The sequence below is a fragment of the Perca fluviatilis genome, chromosome 19 (assembly GCF_010015445.1).
Source record: "Perca fluviatilis chromosome 19, GENO_Pfluv_1.0, whole genome shotgun sequence".
In the NCBI taxonomy this organism is placed as follows: Eukaryota; Metazoa; Chordata; class Actinopteri; order Perciformes; family Percidae; genus Perca; species Perca fluviatilis.
Genome location: NC_053130.1, coordinates 1,839,167 through 1,856,028, shown reverse-complemented (window position 1 = coordinate 1,856,028; position 16,862 = coordinate 1,839,167). Strand labels below are relative to the sequence as shown.

At 40.5% G+C, this 16,862-nt stretch overlaps 1 protein-coding gene and 1 pseudogene across 1 annotated transcript; both read right to left on the bottom strand.

The window, feature by feature from the left end:
• Positions 1 to 321: 321 nt before the first annotated feature.
• On the bottom strand, positions 322 to 6,716 carry LOC120548061 (mas-related G-protein coupled receptor member B2-like). The gene is made up of 4 exons (XM_039784012.1): positions 6,570 to 6,716; positions 4,243 to 4,518; positions 3,653 to 3,861; positions 322 to 1,024 (listed from the first exon to the last, which is right to left on the bottom strand). Exons 2-4 carry the CDS (start codon positions 4,501 to 4,503, stop codon positions 514 to 516), a joined length of 981 nt encoding a protein of 326 aa, XP_039639946.1. The 5' UTR covers positions 4,504 to 4,518; positions 6,570 to 6,716; the 3' UTR covers positions 322 to 513.
• A 5,477-nt stretch (positions 6,717 to 12,193) lies between these two features.
• On the bottom strand, positions 12,194 to 15,456 carry LOC120548427 (annotated as a pseudogene).
• Between the last annotated feature and the right edge of the window lie 1,406 nt (positions 15,457 to 16,862).

Here is a 16,862-nt window from a genome sequence, read left to right as displayed (position 1 = left end):
AAGAGGGTCCTGATTGGTTGCTGTTGTTGCTATTGTTGGGATTCTGATTGGCTAACGTGGGCTTGAGCTTCTCGTTACACTGCAGGTCTGGAATTGCTCTTGACGGCATTGACGGCATATATACACGGGTACATATAAACGAACATTTTTCTGAAAACGGAGCGGTTGAAATGTCCGTTTATGGAAATAGCCTGCCACGTGTAAACGTAGCAAAAAGGTTAAACCAAAACTAAAAACATAACTAAAACACAACGCACACAGCACCCCTGAACCTAGTGTCACTAGACAAGACTAACCTGTTAAATGAAAGAGTGATGTCAGTTTTTAAAGCTCAAACCCTGTTGTATAAAATGTGTCACATTGTTCAGCCCTTCTGGGTTTGCAGGTCTGTAACATGGACTGAGATTAGTTCTGTCACTGGAGCTAAAACTCGTTGTGTGCACGGAGATCTTCTTGTCTCAAAAATTCTGCTTAAAATCAGTGTGGATGTAGCCTGAGTCCACTTTTCTAGTTCTAAACATTAGTGTTGTTTTCCAGACTGCTGACATCTTTGTCTGCAACTCTGCAACAACACACAGAGGCCAAAATCTTGTCTAGGGCCCCTTTCTTCATGAAAATATACAGAATCAAGTCTGCAAGAGGATTCAGCTCAAGGAACACAGGAGACAGGTGGACGAGAGTATTTAGGTAGGAGACAGTATTACTTGGTGATTCATTATTTGTGTTATTCAATACTATTGAACAAATGATGTAGGGCAGGAAAAGCAGAGTGTAAATTAGCAGCATCAGGACCAAAGTTCCTACAATTCGTCGTTTTTCCTCAGGCAGGATCGAGACGGAGGCAGACAGGGCTTTGAGAGTCGCACAGCAGAAGAATATGAGCAGTGGGAAGGGAAGGAGCAGAAAGACAATGGAGATGAGAAAGTAGAGAGAAGGAAGGACCCAGGCCACGACACAGATCACCACGGTGGACTTGATGGTTCGTCTGCAGCGGTACCACAGTGGGAAGACGATCAGCAAATACCTGAAATACAAGATAAACAGCCTCAGATTTCAATAATCCAACGGTCAGACACAGAAGGAGCTACACATGCTGGATCAACGTATTCTCATCAATAGGTTAGTACGATCCAGTATGAAAATGTATGCACAACAATTCGGCCGGCAACAGAGCTGACAAAAGGTGACTTTGAGCCGTGTTGTATCAAAGTCTGTTCTCATGTCGAAAAGTGTCTTGCTGTTAAAATGCATAGCGTTTCTCCCTGTAGTTAAAGGGGTGATAGAATGATTATATAGGGTATTTCACACTGTTCCTTATGGTCTCCTAATGGGGTATGTAACATTGGTTGGGCTGAAAATGGCCTGGTTGATATTTTACTGGCCCTTATGCATCCCTGTGTTTTGGCCCTATTTGTAACAAGAGCTTTTCTTCCAAATATGGTATGGTCATGAATATTTAGATGAGCTGCGCGGTGATTGGTTGAGCGACTTGCCATACGCAGACATTAGAGATGCGCGCTGATTGGTTGAGCGAATCCCCAATACACATACATTAGAGAAGCGACAGAATCTCATATTCCAGACACTGCAATGTTTCATTACCAAATTCACTTCTGAGACTTTTTTAAGTGAGAAATCAACTATATAAAGCTCAAATATGGGCCGTTTTACAAAAATTGATGGCTAATTGCAAATTTGGTAAGACGTGTCGGACTTTAGGAGCTCCACACAGTCTGACGAGAAAGCGACAGCCTGCTGGGCTCCATACCCAGGGCAAAGTCACCCTTTGTGGATACTGCACTACGGGGCTCTGCGGCCAGCTGCCGGCATAACTATATCTATAAATAATACATTTACGGTTTTGAATGTCCCAATGTCTTATAAAGCTAACCGTTGTGTCCGATTTGATTTTAAGGCATTTTTATGAACGCGAGGCGTCTTTGTAGGACAAGCAGCTGCTTGCTATATGTCCCATTCATTACAATGGGGAAATACCGCAGCTAGCTAGCTACATTGTCGCCATAACTAAATTATATTTACAGTTTGAATTTCGTCACGCCACTTATACAACACATTCCCCAATGTCTTATAAAGCTAACCGTTGTGTCCGATTTGATTTTAAGGCATTTTTATGAACGCAAGGCGTCTTTGTAGGACGAACAGCTGCTTGCTATATGTCCCATTCATTACAATGGGGAAATATCCTAGCTTGCTCACTTTCGCATAACTAAAGTATATTTACAGTTTGAATTTCGTCACGGCATGAATATTACAGGTTCCTCAAGGTCTTACAAAGCTTAGCTAACACTTGTCCGATTTCGGATTTCAATTGAATGTATTTTTGTGAATGTCAGAGTTAGGAGGAGGCTAGCTAGCTCTCATTGATGGACTCCATCTCACCGCGGCTCTATCAATGAGACTCGCGGACAAGAGGCGTTTATTTCCCGATTGTTTGTTTAAATAACTCAACACACATACCCATTATAAGATTAACTGGAACCCGCGGGCTGCGGTAAAGGACTGCGGGCGAACAAGCTCGCTGACACTGCGGTCAGGGCGGCGATGTAGCAACCCAGGCAGCACCAACACCGGCACTAAACTCCGACACAGTCGGAGAAAATTTGCAATTAGCCATCCATTTTCGTAAAGCGGCCCATATTCGAGCTTTATATGGTTGATTTTCGCTAAAAAGTTTCAGAAGTGAATTTTGTAATGGAATAGCAGAGATCTGCGTGACCTAGCTAGATTCAGAAGACTACCTGATCTCAGGTCAGTTGTGTAGCCTATGTAAATGTTGGGGGGCGGACTGTTCTCTTAAGGTTCCGGATTTTGAGACGCTTGCGTAAGCAACTCAGCTTTGTTGGGATTCGCCCATTTTCAGCGGCAGTTTCAAAATATGAGATTTTCATAGTAAAGGGGTGTCAGTGGGATTTTGAGCTTCTATGTATGTCCTATTTACCCACCAAACTGTCGTTATTCAACTATGACAGGGTAAAATCGGTTTTGCATTCTATCACCCCTTTAAGTTTGGGGATAAGGTTTGGTTCAGGTCTAGGTAGGAGAAAACAGATCTCCACGGGGAAACAGAGTTTGATACAACACCGGGTACAAAGCACCGTGAGATGATGGTCCTTTCAGCGGTCGGGACAGTTGGGTTTATCAGACACAATGTTAAGGGTCAAGTGGTGACAAGAGTTAAGTTTAGACACTAAAATGATGTTAATTGTTTACTAACACTTTTAACTTCTTCCGGGACATGAATTCTGCGCCTCTTTTTCTTGTGTGGTGGGGGGTCAGAGTTGTGTTGCTGTGAATGAGTTTAGCAGGTGATGTGAACTGTTTAGCTCAGGTGACTGGTGGTAATGCAGACTGTGGTTTGAGTTTTGCATGTGACTCCAGTTGTGCCCACTGTCGTTTAGCAATCGGAAAAAAACGGTAAAGCCCTGTGTTTTAGGAGGCAAACACCCCCCCCGAACCTCTCCCTACAAGGACCTTCAGGCTCTTATACAGCAGCAGCCAATGTGCTGCTGACAGTAAAAAATAAATAAATAAATAAATAAATACTAGAATACATACCAATAACAGAGCTTTACTTTTCAGAGCTATAAGTACGAATGGTTCATGAGAACAGCCTGGCTGGATCAACAGATACCTTTCCAGGGCGATGCACACCATGAAGCACACACTGGTCATCAGACTGTAGATGTACATTAACTGGAAGATAATGGCTATTGTGACGTCTATCATGGATTTCATAACGCTCTGAGGTAGTGCCACCACACAGATCATGTAGCAGAGCTGGACGATGTCAGAAATCAGAAGGTTGATGACGTAGATGGGAGCAACGTGATCATTTCGTACCTGCAGGAAAGTAAATCAGAGTAAATCTGAACTCTCTGCTCAGCAGTTGCAGTAAGTCAGCTGGCTTTTTTTGTTTCTGTTTTTTTACATCTTTTATCAAAGTCTTTTGTGCTCTTAGGAACATCAGATATGAAAATATATTCTCACTCCTAACTCAAATACTGACAATTGGTCAGGACCCTATGGTGTAATCTGTCAACATGCAGGGTAAGACCACTTAGGGTCAGGGAAAGATCATGGGTGGGGTTACTAAATGGACGTTTAGGTGATCCACAGGACAAGAAGAGGACAAGAAGATTTGAAACTTGGAGCCCAACCCAGATGAAGATCCTTTACAGACACATACAGTAAATCAATAAATCTCATTCCTAATATTCATACCTGAGAGTAGAGAGAGTAGATGGCGATGAGGGTCAAAGGAAGGCCGATGGCAATGATGATGCACGTCCCCACATAAATGATGAAATCAGATTCAGCGTAGGGGATAATGATGCTGTTGGTGTAATTATAGGAGCCTGAGAGGATGTTGGTGAGATTTTGGGAGCCTGAGGTGCTGTTGGTGTAATTATTATTATAGCCTAATGGTATTGGAGGTGGAATGGTGAGGATGCTGTTGTCCTGTGTAGTGTTGTTAACGTCCATTCTTCAGAGGGTAACCTGTAGGGAAGGAGATCAGGTTATAGAAAGGACTTTTGGAATTTCAAAATCTTTGAATAAATCAAAATTTTAGCAGAACATTGTCCCAGGAACCTTTGTTAGAGCAGATTTGTAGTTTCTTTCTATCTTTTGTGAGATAGTTTTGTGTCTTTTTGTAGTTGTTTTAGTAACTGTTTTTGCTGCAGGACGGTTACTTTTAGTAACCTAACTTCCCCCTCTCATTCCCCCTGCTCCGGTGTTACCTCCTCTTATTCCCCCTGCTCTAGTGTTACCCCCTCTCATTCCCCCTGCTCGGTGTTACCTCCTCTCATTCCCCTTGCTCCGAGCGGCAGAAAATTACTAACTGGACCTTTAAGACAAATATTTTCTGTTAGCAATAAGGAAATACTCATAATTTTAGCTAAGATTCATATTATCAGAAGTATCTGGACTAACAAAAAACAACTGCTTGATCGAGGGCCCGGCCCGGCCCGAGGATAGTGTTGGGAAGTTGTCATTGTCGGCTCAAGTTTGGGTTCAGGCTCGGGCAGAGAATCTAATCTCTTTTATGTGTCTCTTTATGATCATTTTGCTAAGAATCATATTATCAGAAGTACCAGGACTCTCTCTCCCTCCTCCCTCCCTCCTCTCTCCCTCCCTCCTCTCTACTCATCCTCCTCTCTCCCTCCCTCCTGTCTACTCTCCCTCCTCCCTCCCTCCTCCCTCCCTCCCTCTCTCCCTCCTCTCGACTCTCCCTCCTTGCGTATGAAATATTATGTTTAAAGATGTAAATGAGGCATTATACAATGCTAATTTTGGGTGATTTTAGGAGAAATCTACAGAAACAAACAGACAAAGAGTAGTAACATCAATGTTTTTTTTCCATTAGTCTGAAAAAAGATACATTGAAAAATTATCTTTTTGCCTGCAATGTCTCGCCTTAAAAGTGACGAAAAAACACTAAAACATCATTAACTGACTGTGTACTGTCTCTGGTTATATAACACGTTATCAACAATCATATTGTCACAACACAAAGGTATTTACATATCTCAGATCTCAGCTGTAGTTCCTGGAAAACAACATCGGCAACAACATCAATAATTATAATAATCATTTGTAAAATGATGACTCCTATCCTAACATGTATAAACACTACTTTCTCATTCATTGATATTCTTATATATCCTTTTCTTCTTTCATTCTTCCTCTACCAAAGATTTATTTACTTCAGAACACTGTATCTTTTATTTTAATTCTCACAGTGAAACACCCAAATGAAATGCCCAAAGCTGTCTGCTCGTTCAGACTGATCTCATGAATTGGCGTATGTATGACACGCCAATTTGTATTCCGTTTTTGCGTGTTATGAAGACGCATAATCGCATTTTTTGTGTTTATCAACGCAAATCGGCCGCCATTGGCCTATATTGCGAGTCCATTTCCGCCGTAGCGAGTGGTATAAAGGAACGGGGGATTGGGTAAAGAGGTAGGTTGTGGTGGCGGATGGGTAAAACAGGACTTTCACCTGGGAGGGCCGGGTTCGCGCCCCGCGTGTGGCCATTTTTCGGCCGTTTTTTGCCGTTTTATTTTTTTTATTTTTTGTTTTTAATAAGCCTTACCCAATGTTTCTTTCCTAAACCCAACCATTTGTTGTTGTCGTAAGCGTGTTTTAGTCGTTATTTTCCGTGTTTTTGTCTCTGTTTTGTCACTAAAGCCTTTCCCTGTGTTCTTTTCCTAAACTCAACCATTTTTTTTTTCTTGACAGGCGTGTGACGTTGTTCTCGCGATAGTACGTCGCGTTCTCGCGATAACGTGCAACGTGGCGAGGCCACGTGGTGGGTCTGTTTACATCAGCTATTTCCAGCGTGTATCATACACGTGGATAGCTGAAAATGGTGTAAAATAACACGCCATTTGGCTTTATGAAAGTGGCCTATATATTTACGCAAAGTCATGATGCCATGTTGGCTCGTTACAGTTTCCATTTTCATTTCTATGACTGTTTGCAGATCTTTTATTCTTATTCCAATTTCTCTTTATAAGAAAATGAGTAATATTTTAAAGTGTACCTTTTGAAAGCTGTGAGCCGAGCTGAAAGAGTTGTCAGATGTTGTGTCCTCTGCAGTCTCCAGTCAGTACGCTGACATGGATGATACTCTACCTCCTGTTTTGGGAGGAGAGGCGTGGTAGAGGGCGTGGTGATGGTGATCTAGCAGAGCAGACACCTTTGTGGAAAGGATGAGAGCCATGGTCATTATGTGTCTTTTAAGAGTCATTCTGTGTCTCTTTGCATATGTCTTGTATATGTGTACGTAAATTTTGAGTACTGCTGTGAGGTCTTTACCTTCAGTCAGGTGTTTCAGTGATTTAATGTAATGTTTAATATAAATGGACACTCGTTGAGGCATTTCCTGAGTTTAGATGAGGATATTTGTTAATTAACTGTAACTTGTCTTCTGTTTCACAATTCTATTCTGCTGGGAGACATGTTATCAATAATCACGTTGTCACAACACACAAAAGTCTTTTGCATACACCAAAATAAATACGTGTTTGTTCCAGTCAGAAGGGAAGTTAAGTAGAAGTTTGCATTTGTATTTGCATTCCTGTTCTCCTTGTTTTTGTATCACTGTATTTACAGGACAAAACAACGACAACACATGAACAAAGAGACTCAAAACTGTTACAATAAGATGAATAAGAGCACAAAGAGATGCTTAACAACCATAAAAAAATGACCAAAAAGAAACAGAAAACGAATGACCAGAGAGAGAGAGAGAGGGAGAGTTTCCTGGGTGAAAGTCTTGTGTTTTCTGAACCAATCATAAATTTTGACCGTAAATAAATGTTGTGGGAGGATAGGGATTAAATTGAAGGGAAATGTAAGAACACAAGACCTAATTTTGAAAATGTCAGAAATGTGGGACCATAGGGCTGACCCCTAGCTAAGAATCATATTATCAGAAGTATCTGGACTATGAAGAGACTGTGAATTGGGCCGATTCAAAAGAAAATAACATACTGATTTAGATGATTTGAAAGATTTTGTGCATAACGAACAAAATTTATGACTTTCTCAAAAATAATGTTTTTATTACTACAAGTTTTCTGAAATCTTATGTTTAAAGATGTAAATGAGGCATTATACAATGCTAACTTTTGGTGATTTTAGGAGAAATCTACAGAAACAAACAGACAAAGTGTGTCAGAGTGTGGTGCTCCACCATACAGCCCAGCAGGCCCCGTGTGGTGCTGATTATGGCATAGCATTCTCCCCACCCAATTAGGCTCATAAAGTAAGAAGTTGTCATTGTCGGCTCAAGTTTGGGTTCAGGCTCGGGCTGAGAATCTAATCTCTTTTATGTGTCTCTTTATGATCATTTTGCTAAGAATCATATTATCAGAAGTACCAGGACTCTCTCTCCCTCCTCCCTCCCTCCTCTCTACTCTCCCTCCTCTCACCCTCCTCTCTACTCTCCCTCCTCTCTCCGTCCTCTCTATTCTCCCTCCACTCGACTCTCCCTCCTTCCTCCCTTCTCTCAACTCTCCCTTCTCTCCCTACTCTCTACTCTCCCTCCTCTCTCCTTCCTCTCTCCCCCCTCCCTTCTCTCAACTCTCCCTCCTCTCTCCATCCTCCCTCCCTTCTCTCTCCTCTCCCTCCTCTCGACTCTCCCTCCTCTCTCCTTCCTCTCTCCCTCCTTCCTCCCTCCTCTCTACTCTCCGTCCTCTCTCCCTCCTCCCTCCTCCCTCCCTCCTCTCGACTCTCCCTCCTTGCATATGAAATCTTATGTTTAAAGATGTAAATGAGGCATTATACAATGCTAACTTTTGATGATTTTAGGAGAAATCTACAGAAACAAACAGACAAAGTTTAGTAACATCAATGTTTTCTTTCCATTAGTCTGAATAAAGACATCTGATGGAAGATTAATGAATTGAAAAATTATCTTTTTGCCTGCAATGTCTCGCCTTAAAAGTGACGAAGAAAAACTGATTCATCTTCTCATTTCACACTAAAACATCATGACTGTGTATTGTCTTTGTATCACTGTATTTACAGGACAAAACGACGACAACACATGAATAAAGAGACTCTAAACAGTTACAATAAGATGAATTAGAGCACAAAGAAATGCAAAACGACCATAAAAAAACCTCAATATGACCACAAAGAAACAGAAAACAATTCAAAATGACCACCCTACAGGTGCATCAGAGCAAGGACTAACAGATTCAAGAACAGTTTTTTCCCAAAAGCCATAATCAGTCTGAACTCACACATGCACTGACTTCACAATCTTACCCCCAAGCCCCGGACTATCTCCTACACACATACTGTGCAATATTTAATACTTAATATTTAATACTTTTGATAATATTGAGAATTCTGTGCAATTTCATTACTTCACTTCACACTGAATATCACACTGTACATGAAACCATATCTACCTTTATATATATTTTTTTATATTTTTTAAATATATATGTATATAGCATCTTAGAACTGTGCACCTTACACCCTCCCCCACACCGAGTTGACTCTGAAGAAGGAGTTGCTTTCAATCTCGTTGTATATGTGTATAATGACAATAAAGGCTTCTATTCTATTCTATTCTATTCTATTCTATTCTATTCCAGATGACTGTGCCCAGGGAAAACACAAGACTTTCACCCAGGAAACAGGTGCATCTTTTTCTTGTTATGATTCATCTTTTTTTGACTGGTTTTGAGTGTCTCTGTGGTCATATTGTGTGTTTTTCAGCAACATCTGAAGAGTCAGGGCCCCTGGCTCTGTGTCTGTTTGTAATCTCTTGAAACAATGTGAATGAATGTGACTCTACATGATAAAGGATCACTCTGTGACAATCATGAATGGACCAATCACAGCGTACTGTCTGTGATGTTGAGTTACATCAGGTCACTTGTGATTGGTCCCTGCAAAACAAAAAACAGGGGGGAGGGAGAGAGAGAGAGATAGAGAGAGAGAGAGAGAGAGAGAGAGAGACAGAGAGACAGAGAGAAAGAAATGGTAGCAATAATATAACTTACAGTTATGTATTTTAGGAACTTTATCTTGTAGCTAGGATACCACAACAATAATGATATTGAATTTAAAGTTAACAGTGAAAAAGAAGAAGAAACAAAGCTGTGCAGCACGATTTATAACTCTTTTTATTTCACTTCTGTTGTTTTGTAAAAGAAGAAATAAGTTAATATCAGAAACACAGGTGTGTGTGTGTGTGTCTTTCTCTGTGTGTGTGTTTGTGTTTGTGTGTGTTTCCATTTTCATTTCTGTTACATATTTGATTTCTCTCCTAAAACGTTCTCAGAAGTGCATTTAGTTGTGAAATAACGGATGAAAATTGTCGGACTTGAGACCCTCCAGTCTAACGTGAGAAGCCAGCAAGTTGCGACCGGCCAATGAAGCTCAGAGACTCTGCTGTCAGCTGGAAGTCTCTCAACCCTCCCACCAGCCGTTGGGCCACGCCTCCTCATTTGAATTGACAAGTGTCACTTCAAAATGAAAAGCCTTAATGTTAAATAGAAATAGCAATGGTGAATGATCTGTGTACTTTTTCGTTCATTCGATTTTCATTTCATAAACAGGTATTAAAAAACAAAAAACAAATGGTTATTTGATTTTCGTTTTAAAATACAACATTTGAAATTGAAATACATGGTCAAAAGGGGATGCGAGAAATTTAAAATATGCTGTGATTTTCATTTTCTAATTCATATAACAAAAAAAAAAACACTCGAAAATCGAAATGAAAAAAGTCTTGTTTTTTCATATTCAGAGACCGGATGTTGTCATTTCCAAGGCAACAGCGCCAGCCTAGCCTACCAGTGTTGCTTTCAGCCCAGGCTAAAATTACTTTGGAAACCTATACTCTTGATAATGCTTGGGGGGAGTTTTATTTCATAATGTGACATTTATTTATTACCCTCTCTCCCTGCCTCCCTCTGACTCTCTGTCTCTACCCGCCGCAGACAACTTCTGTTGCTGCCGTAAGTTTGCTGATCTGGCAGAGAGTCACCGGCGGTTCGGGATCAGATCATGGGGATCAGACCTCCGGTGCTGGGTCTAATATTCTAATATTAGCTGCTGCAGCTAGCTAGCAGCTAGCCACCAGCCCTGTGACCTCGGTCCCCGTGGTTGGCTCCCCGGTGCTGACTGAGTCGGTCCGTCTGCAGAGCTGTGTTACCCGCTCTAGCTGAGCTGGCAATCCGCCGCGCTCGTGATTTATTCATATTTTCCTTTCTTTGCAGATAGTGATATGCTATGATGCACTGATGCCAGGCAGGCTAGCTGCTTTTAGTCGGAATCTGTGAGATAACAAAACTTCCTTTGAATATAATGTGCACATAAATAGACAAAATAAAGAAAAGTCCCCTGAAATAAATATAAAATAAATAAATATAAGTAAAAATAAATAAGTAAAACATATGTATTTAGGCTATTGAACTATAATGACTAATGCCTATGTTCATATTGCCTCATTTATGTATTTCATCATCTATTTCATAGCCATATTATTTATGTATAGGGAGGCAAAAAACGGATGATCAGTCGCTCAGGAAGTTATGGGCTACAGTTTCCCTCAATTGCAACCGGGATATAAAACGCTTAACGTGAAAAAGCTTAACGTGGTTTAATTTACCTAAACAATGATCAATCAGATATCATTCAGTTATCAGTCAGATATGCCCCAGCTGCAGTTGAGGAAAACTGTAGCCTATAACTTCCTGAGCGACTGATCATCTGTTTTTTGCCCCCCTTTACATAAATATGGCTATGAAATAGTCAGCACCGGGAAGCGAACCACGGGGACCCAGCACTGGAGGTCTGATTTTCATTCATTTCAGTTTCATTTCTATTTCCGAGTGATTTTATTTTTCTTATATGAAATAGAAAATGACAATCACAGCATATTTTAAATTTCTCCCATCCCCTTTTGACCATGAAAAAAAAAAAAAAGCCTTGTATTTCAATTTCAAATGGTGTATTTTAAAATGAAAATCAAATAACCATTCATTTTTTGTTTTATAATACCTGTTTATGAAATGAAAATTGAATGAATGAAAAAGTACACGGACCATGAATCTTAAAATGTCAAAAGGCAATTACCAAATGTAAAATTTAAAAGATAAAATTAAATTATTAATTATCTTTTTCTATTTGAAATTTTAATTTAAGTATTTTTATTTAAGCTTTTCCATTTCACATTTTGAGTTTCATATTTTATGTTTCTGTCATTCAATAAAAGATTTCAAAAATTTCAGTTTAAGCATTTATATTCAAGCTTTGCATTTTAAATTTGACTTTTTACATTGAACTTTACATTTTCAAATTATCATTTTACATGTCAACTTTGCTTTTTCAGTTTCCTTTTTCTTTTTTAAATTTAATTATGGCATGATTTTTCCTAGTAGAGAAGTAAAATAATATTTTTAACTTGATCTTGCTTCGTTTTCTCTTTGGACTTTCAATTTGAATTATTAATAAATATTTCTTCCACATGCTTTCGCCTCCTGCATTGGGTCGTTATACAGTTCTATCTGACCATTCACACGCACATGCCCAGTGTGTGTAAATGGTCATGTGATATGTGTAGTCAGACGTGTTAATATGGACTGAGATTAGTTCTGCTATTGGAGCTAAAACTCATGTGTGGACGGAGATCTTCTGGTCTCAAAAATGCTGCTTAAAAGCAGTGTGGATGTAGCCTGGATCCACTTTTCTATTTCTAACTGTTAGTGTTGTTTTTTCCAGACTGTTGACATCTTTGTCTTCAGCTCTGCAACAACACACAGAAGCCAAAATCTTGTCCAGGGCCCCTTTCTTCATGAAAATATACAGAACCAAGTCTGCAAGAGGATTCAAATTAAGAAACACAGTAGACAGGTAGGCGACAGTATTAGTTAGTGATTGGTCATTTGTGTATCTAACTACCGTTATCAAAATGATGTTGGGCACGAAAAGCAGCGTGTAAATTAGCAGCATCAGGACCAAAGTTCCTACAATTCGTCGTTTTTCCTCAGGCAGGATCGAGACGGAGGCAGACAGGACTTTGAGAGTCGCACAGCAGAAGAATATGAGCAGTGGGAAGGGAAGGAGCAGAAAGACAATGGCAATGATTTGTTACCACCGAAAAATATTGTGAAAAGGTAGAGAACAGGAAGGGCCCAGGCCACGACACAGATCACCACAGTGGACTTGATGGTTCGTCTGCAGCGGTACCACAGTGGGAAGACGATCAGCAAATACCTGAAATACAAGAGTTAAGTTTAGACACCAAAACGACTAGTTAAGTTTTCTCTTTAACTGCTTCCAGGACATGAACTCTGCTCCCTCTCTCTTTAAAGTCCTGTGTTTTAGGAGCCAAACATCCCCCCTGACCTCCTTCCTATGAGGATTTTCACGCTCTTATACAGCAGCAGTCAATGTGCTGCTGACAAAATAAATACCTGGAATACATATGAATTACAGAGCTTTACTTTTCAGAGCTATATGTACGAATAATTCATGAGAACAGCCTGGCTGGATAGATAGATACCTTTCCAGGGCGATGCACACCATGAAGCCAACACTGGTCACCAGATTGTAGTTGTAAATACATTGGTTGACAATGTATATTATCCTGCTCTTAGGGCATGCCATCTTGCAGATCATGCAGCAGAGCTGGATGAGGTCAGAAATCAGAAGGTTGATGACGTAGATGGGAGCAACGTGATCATTTCGTACCTGCAGGAAAGTAAATCAGAGTAAATCTGAACTCTCTGCTCAGCAGTTGCAGTCAGTCAGCTGGCTTTTTTGTCATCTTTTACATCTGTTATCAAACTCTTTTGCTCTCTCAGGAGCATCAGATATGATAACATATTCTGACTCCCAACTCGTCAAATACTGACACTTAGTCAGGACCCTATGGTGTAATCTTTCAACATGCAGGGTAAAACCACTTAGGGTCAGGGAAAGATCATGGGTGGGGTTACTAAATGGCATATAAGTGACAAGAACGGGATGACAACAGGACAGTTAGGGTTGGAAAAGATCGTGGTTCGGGTTACAAAATGTACGTTTAAAGGGATACTTCACCAATTAGCATTAAGCTTTGTATCATTAAAGACCCGGTAGTATTTTCGAATTATCATGCTTTCCTCCCTCATGTCCCCCTAAGACGATAGAGCTCTGTATTATGTGTCTGGAAAAAAAACTGTGATGACGCAAAAAACGTCATTTTGCGTCATCTGAGGCTTTTATTGGACCGAGGCTGTGGACTACAGCCATAGTACAGCCAGTTTGAGCTATTTCCGCATGTTTTCAACCCGCCCATAGGGAGTAGGACCTCACTCCCAGAATGTCCAAATAGTGTCAGCCATCTTGAAGCTAAGCTAACAGGCTCTCTCTCTTCTCAGCAGCAACCTTCCAATTATGTGCATTCAAACTACCGCACATGTGTACCACCAGGATACATTGGTGCAGATCGGAGAATATGCAGGACACTTTATTACAGACGGAATACTCGACACACTACGCAAGCTTCGCCTGCTACGGAGACCAGCACCTCAGCCTGCGGTGTCGCTTGATGCCACTGGCCGGGGAAGGGACATCAAAAGCGGTGTGTGAAAAAACGGAAATGCAGAACGAGGGCAGGAGTGAGAGCTAGGCCACCTGTTCCATGTATCCTGCTTGCAAATGTCCGCTCATTAGACAAGAAACTGAACTACATCCAACTTCAATGAAACTCCCAACGTGAGTTCAGAGACTGCTGTGTTTTTGTTTTTGTGGAAACATGGCTGAACAACAGTGTACCGGACTATCCAGCTACCAGGCCTGCTAGCCCTCTGAGCAGATAGAGATGGTGCTCTGTCGGGTAAGTCTCATGGAGGTGGGCTGTGCATATATGTTAACACGGACTGGTGCAGCAATGCGGTGCTTGTATCCAACTACTGCTCACCGCTGGTGGAGTAAAGTGACTGTTAGATGCCGACCATTCTACATTCCACACAAATTCATGGCTGTGTTTATACTCTATGTTTACATCCCCCCAAGCGCTAATGCTACCAATGTGCTAGTTGAACTTTACGGAGCTATCAGTGAGCTCCAAAGCGCTCATCCGGATGGACTATTTATTGTTGCTGTTGATTTCAACCATGCAAATCTCAAGAAAGTTTTTATATTCTACCTTCACCTGACAGTGAACCTAACTTATAACAATCAGTGCTCTGTTACAAGTCTACTTATGCCCTGTCTTTTGTTGTCTGTTGTCTGTCCTGTCCTTTGTATGGTCTATAATATGTGTGCACTAAATGTAGCTTGTCTCGTATGTCGTTTTTATATAATGTTGTTTTAATGAAATGGCGTTTTTATATATTTTAAATGTGTAACACCACTTGAGCCACGGTGAAACATTGTTTTGTTTCACTATATACAGTGTATATGGTTGAAATGACGATAAAACACACTTGACTTGACTGCCCTCTGTAACCGGTAGGCGTAGCTTGGGGGTGGCCTTGTAGGGAAGCAAATTTCTGGCTTTTCTCGGTCTAGAAGGCACCAATTTCTAAAATTATTTCACATATCTACTACATAAATGACCCAATTTAAATACATATTCATCTTTCCAGTGGTGAAATATCCCTTTAAGTGACCCACAGGACAAGAAGAGGACACAAAGATTTGAAACTTGGTGCCCAACCCAGATGAAGATCCTTTACATACAGTAAATGAATAAATCTCATTCCTAATGTTCATACCTGAGAGTAGAGAGAGTAGATGGCGACGAGGGTCAAAGGAAGGCCGATGCAAATGATGATGCACGTCACCACATCTGTGATGAATCCAGCTTCAGTGTCATCATGGTAGCCTAATGTCCTGTTGCTGTAATCATTGTAGCTTAAAGAACCTACATTTTCGTAGTCGCTTTTCTCCTGTGAAGTGTTGTTAATGTCCATTTTTCAGAGGGAAACCTGTAAGTAAGGAGATCAGGTTATAGAAAGGACATTTGGAATTTCAAAATTTTTGAATATATCAACATTTTAGCATGAAAATCTCTCAGTGTCATTGAGTAACAGTACAACAAACCCCTTTCCTGCTGGTGCAGAACACATCCAAAAGGTGACACTGACGAGAACTATATTGTGATCTTGTGGTTTTAGCTGCTTGCTAATGTTAGCTTGCTGGTTCGCCAACTGGAAAGCGACCAATACAAATCGAATCAAGACAATCGTAATTATGTTGGGGAAAGTGCAGCTAACATGGATAAACGTTACTAAACATACCGATATAAAACCTGAAAGGACAAACTTGTCCGTGAACAGATAGATTTTAGTCGGCAACGGTGTTTAAGTATGAGCACTACAACTCCCATAATGCAATGCAACTTGCCGACGTCATCAAAAGTCTGTGTTTACATCCATTGTTTGGTGTGACCCCTTAGCAGCAGAAAATTACAAACTGTACGTTTAAGACAAATATTTTCTGTATTAGAAGATTTCTGAAATGTTAACAATAAGGAAATACTCGTAGTTTGAGCTAAGGGGAGCATGCCTATAGCTAAGTTTCCATCCACTTGTCAATCGAATTATCTGAAGTTCGGTAAAAAAACTCATGCGAATAAAGCTGGTGAAAGTGTGTTTCCATCCAACAGTTTTAAAGTGAATAAAAACCTATGCGTAATGACGTCACATGCTGTCTTGCGATTAAATTGGTATATCGAATTGATTTGAGACATTTTAAGGTGTTTCCATTCATTTTTGCACTGAATCACACGACATTCAAGCAAACATTTGCGAACAACGTTTTTCTAGACAAAAGTAGTAGTTGTTAATATTAGAAGCCAAGGAAGCTACGATAGGCCTTTGGCCGAGGATCTGATCCAGCTCATCAGAAAGGTGGAACTTGCCTTTTATTTTCCCTCCGGCTCCGCTGAGAGACAACTCTCTTTTTTGAGACATGTATCGCTGTTTGAGCTCCTTCCATTTACTCCGCAGGACGTCCCACGGCTTGTCGTAACCTTTGTTGGTTGGCATTTCTTAGATTTTTGCTATCTAAAATAGCCGTTATATTTTTCTTGTCAATTAAATTCAAAAAGTATCTCGTCTCCTCGTTTGTCCACTTCCATCATGTCTTTGTTGACACCCGCCATGTGTGCAAACAGAGTGGAAATACTGGGCGGAAATGAACTAAAACAACTTCTTCTTTGTTTTATTGCGGGTTGCAGCCATAAAAATGACCTAAAACTTAATCGCAATTCATTAATTTATTCGGCAAATAACGTTTCCATCAGCGTTTGTCGCATAAACCGTATATATATATATCAATCAAGAGAAAATCCTATGAGACCGAACGTATTTTCTTT

Excerpts from the sequence above, each read along its gene's own strand:
- LOC120548061 (XM_039784012.1), bottom strand. The coding sequence starts at position 4,503 with ATGGACGTTAACAACACTACACAGGACAACAGCATCCTCACCATTCCA. Across the intron at positions 3,862-4,242 it reads TCTACTCTCTCTACTCTCAG|GTACGAAATGATCACGTTGC; the intron begins GTATGAATATTA and ends ACTTTCCTGCAG. Across the intron at positions 1,025-3,652 it reads GTGTGCATCGCCCTGGAAAG|GTATTTGCTGATCGTCTTCC; the intron begins GTATCTGTTGAT and ends CTTGTATTTCAG.